Source organism: Condylostylus longicornis, unplaced genomic scaffold (genome assembly GCF_029603195.1).
Source record: "Condylostylus longicornis isolate FDR11 unplaced genomic scaffold, ASM2960319v2 ptg000004l, whole genome shotgun sequence".
NCBI lineage: Eukaryota > Metazoa > Arthropoda > Insecta > Diptera > Dolichopodidae > Condylostylus > Condylostylus longicornis.
Genome location: NW_026577973.1, coordinates 12,699,137 through 12,710,118, shown reverse-complemented (window position 1 = coordinate 12,710,118; position 10,982 = coordinate 12,699,137). Strand labels below are relative to the sequence as shown.

Here is a 10,982-nt window from a genome sequence, read left to right as displayed (position 1 = left end):
CATTAAGTACTTGTTGTTTTTAAGCAAATGAAGTTAAACTCAATCCGCTAGCTTGATAGTTGTTTTTTTTATAGCCTTACTGTCATAGTTGTAAACAGATCATTTAAAATAGTAATTTTTGAATACGAGAATTTTAAAATCTCTTATATTATTAGCACTTTTCCAAAAATTTAAAAAAAAAAAGAGCTTATTAACTTCACACTGTCCGTCCGTGGACATGTTTACAAAATTCTATACTGTTAAAGATAGAAAGCTGGAATTCTATATGTATATAGATTTTTTTTAAAAACTGATTTCTACAGAAGAAAATTTTTAACTATCTCTCCTTCTCTAAAAGTTATAGCCCCTCAAAGTCCTGAAAATGCCATTTTCTGACAATTCATTGCAGTGAAACCAGATAAGCATTTTCTGAATTTTGAAAACTCAAAAAAGCGGTGGCAAGCTTCTTCTACACAAGCATACAATATTTGAATTTTAAAAAACAAAATAGACGTTAAAATTTTTAATGTCGTTTTTTTTCATTGCGTGGAGGTGCAAAATTTTTTTCCACCTCCACCTTCTCTTAGGTTATCCCCTTTCGAAATTTGTAAAATTGAATTTTGGACAATTTATATTTTTGAAACTACAAGCTTTTCCAAATAAATGCAGAAAGTTAACGGTAAATGCCATGCCGCTAAAAAATATAATTTTTTTTTCTTAGCTCATGCAATTAACCCTTAAATTCGATTATTATGTTAATGCCACTTCAAATTTTTTTTGTATTATACTTTTATTGTAAAGACTCCATGCACTGTTATCTTAAATGTATGCAGTTTTGAAATATATTCGTATAAGAATATCATACCTAGCTGCATATATTGTTTTTAAGAGCAGTATTTTCACTTGTTAAAAGGAAAAGTACTACATCACAAACCATTGGTTTTACGAAATTTTATTTTGATGTTTCAATTAAATTTACTTTCAAAAATTGTTTTTTATAAAATTCTATATGCTTTCCTACCATTCTGTGTTCTTTTTGTGTAGGTTGACGATTTCTTGTAATATAAAATTTAAAAAATCTTCAAAATAAAAAGATTTGGAACTCTTAGCGACCATACATTTCAATTTGCTTCAATATTTAATTTTATTTTGTGTTAAATAGTTTGAGGCAATTAAAAATTTAAATTCCATGATAAATTATCGATAAATTGCATAAAATTTTAAATAAATTATTCAATCTTGACGATTTCGATAAAGTTATACATAATTTATTAAATAAACTAAATATATCCAGAGACCTAAGTAATTTCGTTCAACTTATTTGGACTCGACAAACATATTTAAGTGTTATTAACTACGTAGTTGCAGTAATAAGTTAAAAATTATAAAATACAATATCCCTTATAGTAATTCGGCAAAATGTTAAAAAACTCATTACCTCGTTAAATGTGATTTAAATATACTGAACTTAATAATATCAATTTAATAGATATGTCCTCGATATGTCAGTAACACATTATTCTTTAACTATTCTGATAAATGAATTTAAATATAGAGCAAGAAAAACTTTTAAATCACCTGTTCACTACACATATATATTAACAGAAAATATCTGTCACCAATATATTATTATGTAGACTATAGAGTCTGGCTAGGAAGTAGTTACGATGGTGGTTATTTACATAGAAAACATGACAACATCATGATTTATATTTGGTATATTTGAGTCTTATCCTTTGAAGTTTAGTATATTGTTTGATATTGGCTTCATTTTATAAATTTTTCCGAAAATTTCCTTAATATATTCCTAGCTTTTATAAGATTTACGACTTATTTTCTTGATTTTAAAATTTCACACAAAATTCGTTTTATATATGTGACGCTCCCCCACACAACATTCGAACAATGCAAATTTATATAATTCCATACGGAGTTTGTATTATTCTCGTGGTTTATTTTTGTATTTTCTTAAATTTAGTTTTTGGTTTTGTTATTTTAAAAGGAAGACAAAAAAAAAATCATTCTTCGGGTTAGCTCTGGGCAACGAATAAATCATGTATGACTCTTATTTTTTCATTTATTTACAGTTTTTCATATACATAAGTATTATTTCTTGAAGGTGGGCAAAAGTTAATACAATTCTAAGACCTCTTCTAAACTAAAGTCCTTAACATACATATTATTTACATTTTCTATACATATATGAATAATGCGTTGCGATTTTGTGTTTTCTTATTTATTCTATTTGGCTTTTTAACGCATTTTGTTAACGACAGGTCCTTTTAAAAATAAAAGATTTATTTAATTTTCTGTTTTTAGTTTTTCTTTTTTTTGTTTGGCTTTTTTTGTAACATTAATATGTTAATATGAATAATGTGTATTAAGGATCTTCGTAAAGGATACTTGAAAATTGAAAATATTTATTTTATTCTCTTTTAATTTTGTTGACTTTTTACGTTTTTTATTGAAAATACTTGTATAAAAGTTGAATTGAAATGAATTTTCAACTTCAAAAAAAATTATGTACAAACATAAATAATATCATAAAACATTATAAAATGGGTAAGGAAAGTTGTAATCTTTACCAGATTATTTGGTATTAGCGATGTAGTATAGCGAGATTCGAAAAGGGTTTCAATATAGTTTGCAATTTCGATTTTGTTTTGGGTATAACAAAATAAATTTTTTTTTTCGATTTCGATTTTATTAAAATAGAGAATGAATTGTTCTATATATTAAATTGATAATTTATAATAAGAACATAAAAATTTGGAAATGAAAACATTAAAATCTCAGCTATGTTTAAGAGTAAAAATTCTTATGGTTACTATTAAGCCAATGACTTATTTATTATTAAGTTGATGGAAAGTACTCGTATGGATTGATGTATGTGATGCGTCAAAAAAACTCATACGAAATTTTTTAAAAATTGTAGGGACAAAAGGGAAAATACTCAAATTTATGTTTGAAAACGTGTACATTTTGCTAGCCCGAAAAGACAGAATTATTATTCGTTTCTAATGTGAATCTGATTTGAGAAGAACAGCTAAGCAGTGTTGCCGTTCCACAGCTCTACGGAGTAGTCGATTTTAAAAATTTTAAAGGGGGCCCTCGATTTTGCAATACTATGCTATACCGTACCATTTGCGTTAACTCAACTATACTTATTTCATTGCGAAATTTTTTTAAATTATTACTTAAGGATGACCAAACTAACATATCATTTAACATTTGTATAAAAGACATACATCATACAACTATCTGAAAGTAATATATATTCAACATCCAGTTATCAAGATATATGTATAAATTAAAATTAGAAACTCTACGACGAAAATGTTTGTATGGAGTTGTTATTTTCGTGTTTTGAAGTTAATTTTCTTTATATAAGATTATAGAGCTACTATTGAATATCGTAAAGAATTTAAGTTATGTTATACCGGAGCATAAGTGAACAAAAAGGAGCAAAAAGCTTCTGTTGGAGCCAAAACAACAGCCCTGCACATCAGTCATTGTTTGCAGTACTTTGAACAAAAAACATATAAAAAATTAATTTTTAACTTAATGTGTTCTTTACTTAAGCATTTTAGGTTATGTGTTCATTTCCGTAATTCATAAAATGAGGAAAGTATGGTAATTGAATCATATTCATTGAAACGTCTAGTTTACAATGACAATGTACTTACTTCCCTACATATTAGAGAAATGTAAAGAAACAACTAAATATAGGGCTTTCGAATCTTCGGTGAAGCGAATCTTTGCTTCAAATTATGTATATATATTCGATAAAACACTGTAATATGAATTGCATTTATATAGATATTATTATTGAAAAAATAAAATTTTTAAATTTGCCAATGTTGTACTGATTTTTTACTTTAAGATATTTACGTCAGTGAAGCATTAGCTGTGCAATTTTCTATACTCAAAATACAATTTTTTGTGCATATAAAATGTAGACTTTGAATAATATTGCGGTCAGGGAACCGATTCAGTTTTGGATTAATTTAGTTTAGAATTAAGTTTTGGAGTAAATCGGCTTTTCCAAGCTAAAAACAGGTAGGCATGTATACAAACACGTTGTTTAGTTTATGCTCTTTTATTTTCATGTAATTTGGTTAGTTTTTTGCTCATAAAATACTTGGAACTTCCTTAAATCCTAATATTAATAAGAAGGAATCAATCAACCATATATTAGATTAATTTCCTGGTAAATTTATTTCTGTTCTATGTTAATATTTATTTTTTAGAAGAATAGTTGAAAAAAATCAATTAATTTACTATGGTTTCAGTAATCTTACGAGTACAATCACGTAAAATTCAAAAATTCATTTAAAATTAAAAAAAAAAGAAAATTAAAATTATAATACAAGAAGAAAAAAAATAATAAATTTTTATTGCTTTAAGCATTTGCAATTAGTAAAAATACTTGAACAAGTGTTGTTCAGAATTCTTAATTTTAACTGTGAAAATTTTATACAGTGAGCTCATATAATACAAAAAAAAGTTTTTTGCCGTGGGGCTCATCTTGACCAATTTTAATTTTGAAATTTTTGAATAAAGAATCTAAAAGGATTATAAAAATTGTAAATAATTTAAAATTTTTAACCCTTTATCTATTTCAATGAATTTCGGGAATTTTCATTACGTAACAAAAAAAAAAGAAAATAAAGAAACAAAAAAAAAGTGTTTTAATTTCGGCCAAAATAACCTTCATACGAAGATTAACCAAAAAACGCTCTGTTAATTACGATGCAAGATGAAAAAGGGAAAAGAATTGAAATGTTGAAAAGAAAATAAATTTTCTTTCAATTGCTTAAAAATATGAAGTTATACATCAAAATTCTACTAAAATTCTTTTAAATTTCATATTTACCTTTTATTTCGGAGAAGGGTCGAAAAAGGTCTGGAACAAAATAATCGAATAGGGTAATGCGAATTGACAGTGAAAAGGTCTTATAAGATTCGGCAATTGTCGCGAGCTGTCTACACTTCTAAAAGATCGATCATTCTAGTTCGTAAGAGGAGTTTTTTAAAAATTGACGGGCAAAATCATAGTTCATGAGCCATTAATACAGTTTTAAATTTTTTTATAAATAAATTACATGAAATTACAAAACATAAGTTTTCCATTTTTAGTCATTGTTCCATTTACAATGTGCTTATAACCTTTGATTTCCAGATTTTAACAAAATCAGTTTTCAAAACGCCTTTAATTAGCTATTAAACTTTAATATTATTAAAATTGCAGCTTCTTACAATTATTCCTTACAGATAATTGTTTTTACATTACGAAAAGAATTTAGAATTTAAATTGCAGAGATTGTATGCATGTTTCAATATTCGAATATGATTTTAACGTTTCACAACTTGTCTTTAAACTTAAAAACTCTATTACTTTTCAGGTAAAAAATAAATAAGTCAAAAACAAGTCGTTTATGCAAAAAAAAATTAAATGTAATGCAGTGTTAGTTAGCTGTAATGCAGTATTACAAGTTATATTGAGGCAATGCATTTTGAAACTTTGTAAAAAACATCGAGATTTTTTTGGAGGTGTTCTCTGTTTCTTCATGCGCATTGAAAATTGTTTTTTTTTTTAAAGAATATAGATTTGAATGCTTCGTTAAAATGTTTGCATTAACAAAATGGAAAGTAGTGCTTTGTTTAAGTTGACAAAATTTTTATAATATGGGTGTAACCAAGCCTCTGTGCTACGTACGCTCAATATTTCGCCATATTTTCAATTTTCTCCCAAAAATACAAACTAAATGTGGGCTCTAAGTGAGGCAAGAAACATGCAAAGCTTCTGCTGCAACAAGTCTCAATAACTAATTATATTGATAAAAAAAGTATACTTTTTTCAAAACCTTAAAAAGGCCCTGGTAAATTTTGTGAAATTGTGATGATTTTAGAAAAAAAACTAATACTAGAAATTTAAAAAAAAAGTCTACTCACTTTTTTCTTTCTATACTATTAAAGTAAAATTTCAGAGGGAAAACTTTTCAGTATTCCTCAGTATTAGTTCCAATATAAGTTCATGTAAGAATCAAATATTCCTGATGTCCTTACGTTTACAATTTTGAATAATTAAATATTATCACATATGAAATATCTGAAACAAAAAAAAATTTTTTTTTAATATTTTTAAAATGTTAAATTTAACATGTTGATTAAAATAAAAAGTGTTATGTAACGTGCTTGTAATTTTCAATTTCATTTAATCTTTAAAACTTAACATCATTTAACTATAATGTGAAAGAATTAATGGACTCTAAGAAATATTTTTTTACTGAAAATTTGATACTCATTTGAGCATTAAAATAATCAAAAAGCATTATACATAAGTAATTTTACACTTTTATACCCTTAAGGCTATTTTGTCCATTAATCATTCTCGAATAACATGACCATCATCATCATCCTTATTATCATAGCAACTACATATATTGTATAATGTAGAAAGAAATTGGTCAAAGGGTCATTTCTTTATTTAACCCTATATCCTTTAAATAATTTTACTTGTAAATATTTGGTATTCATAGCATTTAATATTTTTTAAAATATATAAATTTAAAATCATGCTGCGAAATTCCTATCATGACTCTTTTTTTCAAATTTTGTAATAAAAAATGAGGAAATTATGTTTGATAGCCAAGTTCTTAATATAACGGTTGTTGATCATTATATTGAACATGGAAAAGGATTAAATTGAGTTAACAAGGCTAATAATAATATGGTTAATAATTTACAAATATTTTACAAATTTTCATTTTAAAAGGCATTGCAAATCGAAGTGTATTAAAAATGTTTTACAACTGTTGTAAATTTCGTGGTGCGTATAATCATGAAAGCAAAGAAATAATGTGGTCCTAGATATGTAAGTTACTCGTATGGTAAAATTTTTATAATAAATATAGAAAATTTTTGACAAATGTAGAAAAATTGTAAACAAATATTTCAAAATTTTTTAAATATAAGGGCTTTTTATTATTTAGTTTAACACTTAACGGACGAGCCACGTAGATTTACATTTTTCATTGAGTTTTAGGTACGTTGCGTTAGCTTTTTTATTTTCCGCACATTGTGTTATTTTTTCTTGGTGCCTGTTGTTTCAACATCTGTTGTAGCCTGTTGTTCCAACAGCATAGTTTTGATTTTAGGAAGTATTTCTTATAATATCTAATAAGAACAGTAAAAATGGCTAGCAGTAAAGAGTTTTTAGAAAACTTATCCGGCAGTGATGTCTAGTTTAGGAACCTTGATGCAGAAATGCTTTAATAAAGACTGTTCAATAAAAAAATATTTTAAGAAATTTTACAAAGTTTTATTGTAGTTACAACGATTTAGATCTATATATATTAATGTTTATTTAATTCCCCTGAAAAATGCCCGGAAACTGGAAAGACAGAGCAGATTCGGTCCGGCCCGTCCGTTTTAACAAAAGAGAAATCTCAAACACTGAATCAGTAATTTGTTTGATCTCATGTTTTTCATTTTACATAACCTCCAAATACATTTGAACTCATGAATGCCAAATAATTGTATAATTATTGAGTTCCTTTTCGTTTGAGTCTTATGGTTAAGCTTCATTGTACTATTTTGAAATCGATTCATATACTACAAGAAATCGATTCATCGTTTATGGTTGCATAGCTTATAATGAGGCAAGAAACTTTAATTTTAACATTTTTTGCGATGAGTCCGTTAAAAGTATGAAAAGAACTTTTAGGTATTAAATTTTATAAAAAATTCGAAATCTTATATACTTTAAGCATTTGAAGCTGTAAAAACTAAATTGCGTAGTTAGCTATGATGCTGCAGTCGCTTTTTAATATTAAATGAACTTTTAAATTTAATTTGAAAAATATAAGTCGACTTTTAATGTAATAAATGTTGTTTCATCGCATAATTGTGATCAGTGATGAAGTGCATTGATCACACCATTCAATTTGACACATGAGATCTTATTTCTTCACAAATGGGATAGATATCACGATATTGTTAATGGAGATCGTTGCAAAAAGGAGGTCGACGATTTATTGAATTTGAAACTTGGTTATTTGGAGCATTCCCTAAATTGACAATTTCAGTGTTAGTTATTTTCTGTGTGGCCACTTGATGTGAATTTAACCGATTAATCGGCAACACTCATTTGTATTCGTGTATACTGATCTTCCGACACTCAATATTAATTCATTCAGTACACAAGAAGACACGTTTCATTTCCTACTAGTACATGAATAAATCGTTTCCTAATATTTCAATTATTTTGCAATCGGGGAAATTTTCCAAACAAGTAATATTTAATTTTTTTTTTGCCAATCATTTTTAAATAATTAAGAATCAAAACTATAAACGATTTTCGACAATGTAACAAAATATTAAATTGCAAATCAACACTTCTCAAATTTAGCTATACCTTTAATTCCTTAAATCATCAACGCAAATAATTGAAGATTTTCCCTTAGGAATAATCGGAACAGCAAAATTTCTAAGTGAAAGTACAGTTTAAGAAAAAAACAAAATAGAAAAGCAAACAATAAAATTCAAAAAAAAAATAAATTTGAAATTCCCATGTTGTTACAATCAATCAAAGTTATATCGCAGTTAGAATTAACTATGAATCCATCATGACAAATCGAATTGTTATAACAACAAAAGATTAATGTCCATATGTGGGCATTTATTTAACTGGTTAAAAATTATAGCAAAGTCATAGTTCAAAATTACTCAAAAGGAATTATTGTCCTTATGTATAAAAAAAAAGAAGGCTAGAAGCAAAAAAACACGTAAAACAGTTTGAAAAGAAAAAGGTAAACATGAGCTGAATACGAAATTCAACTTAAGCAAACAAAGAACACGCAAAGAAGAAAAAAACAAAAATTGTGCGATTGTTGGTCAGTGAACAAAAATTGTTATTTTTTCGATGTCCTATATTGTATTTTTTTTTTGTTGTTATACCCGTACGAACGTATGTTCGAAGGGTATACTAAATTTGCCTTACCGTTTGTAACGCTAAGAAATAACGGTCTTAGATATAGACTCAAGTGTATGTTTTTGATCAGCGTCAAATTCTGAGTTGATTTAGCTTTGTCTGTCCGTCCGTCCGTCCGTCCGTCCGTCCCCACGATAACTCAAAAACTAATTGAGCTAAGTTCACCAAATTTTCACAAATGATTTATTGTAGTAAGTGCCAGAACCCTATTTAAATTGGACATGATCGGGGTACCGGTTCGGGTAGCTGCCATACAACTTCAAAATTTATTTGGCTATATCTCAGAAACTATAAAAGTTGTGGTATTGAAATTTCACACAAACGAATATATTAGTAGGGCCAATATGTATGATAAAAGTCGTTGAAATTACTTGGCTCCTTCTGGTATCTGCCATACAACTTCAAAAGTTATTTGGCTATATCTCAGAAACTGTAAAAGCTGTGGTATTGAAATTTCACAAAAATGAATATATTAGTAGGGCCAATGTGTTTCATGAAAGTCGTTGAAATTACTTGGCTCCTTCTGGTACCTGCCATACAACTTCAAAAGTTATTTGGCTATATCTCAGAAACTATAAAAGCTATGGTATTGAAATTTCACACAAGCGAATATATTACTAGGGCCAATGTTTTTGATAAAATTTGTTAAAATTTCTTAGCTTTTTCTGGTAGCTGCCATACAACTTAAATAGTAGTTTGGCACACACAGTATTTTGAAAAACAGACAGTATTGAAATTTTGCATAAATTAATGTGTCCCTTAGTCAGTTATGGCATCTTTATTTGCACATAGGATAACAAATTCGTACGGTTATCACAGAGTTGACAAGGTCAACTCTATTTTTTTTCTCGTTTTTGTTTATTTTCTCATAACTTAGTCCTGAATATAATAATCTCATAATAACTTTGAATTTCGATATCAAGTTTATAATACTTTTGATATTTTAAAAGATATAAAAAAATTAACCGTAAAAGGTAGTCGCTTAGTACTTTCTGAAATTTTTCTTTGACTAGGTAGATTTTATCAACTATTGGGGGTTTACTTTAATAAAGCAAAACCTAAGAACCATATATTTGTATAGCTACAGGGTTGTTGGCCTGCTTTTGTTTTAGAAAAATCTGAAAAATAGATGAAAAAAAGTTTATTTTAATCTTCACACTTCATTTGTAAAAAATAAGGACGCAGACGCTTTCCTCACACAAATTTTTAAAATTTCGATTTATGAAATTTCATTTGACTAATATTACGTTAAATTTTTCCTTTTGTAAAGAAATCTGAAATTTCTATACAAATAACGGCAAAAGCTGCAATAACAGCAACAACAGCAGGCGATAACGCCAATAAATCTTTGCATATTTCGGCAAATAAAATCTTTTTTTTGCAAATATTTGCAAAAAATTCTTCATTTTTACAAAATTTGAAAATTTAAAGTAATTTGGAATTTTTTCCGTAAATAAAGGTTCTTATGAAAATTTTCAAAATCTTTGAAAAATTGTATAAATTGTCCGCAAACAAACTGATTTAGGTATTCCGATAAATTAAATTCAATTTTAGCAGCTTCTTCAACTTTGTGCTCCCGGATACTTACAAAGTTAAAGTTTAGAGATTTGCTCTCACTGTGCGGGTAAAACAAGACAAATAAGTTTTCTAAATAATGTTCTCATATCGAATCATTTATTGTAGTTTCCAGATATTTTGTGTTTGGCATAAGAATCTTAAACCTCTCCTGTGTAACTATCATTTTGCTTCGGTGAGTTATGTTTATATATATCTTGTTAAAATGTAGGCTGAATAATGAATACATACATATGACATTTAAAAACAAATTTACGATGTTAAAAATGGGGGAGGCAAGTTGGAAACCGTTTTTTATGACAATTCATTTTTTTAAGTCTTGTGATAAAAAAAAAAACTTATAATCTCAAAGGATATCTTAAATGATTTGTTAACTTTAACTAAATAAATTTTTTTTTGTTTTTTTATTTCTTTTTGGCAATCATTTAACAAA

At 27.0% G+C, this 10,982-nt stretch overlaps 1 protein-coding gene across 1 annotated transcript in view; it reads right to left on the bottom strand.

Annotated features, from left to right (window-relative positions):
* Nucleotides 1-6,367: 6,367 nt before the first annotated feature.
* Nucleotides 6,368-10,982, bottom strand: part of LOC129613371 (uncharacterized) — a 37,746-nt gene continuing 33,131 nt past the window's right edge. Inside the window, exon 6 of the mRNA XM_055527389.1 lies at nucleotides 6,368-6,416. Coding sequence (XP_055383364.1) covers nucleotides 6,368-6,416 — 49 coding nt within the window. The remainder of the gene's footprint in view (nucleotides 6,417-10,982) is intronic.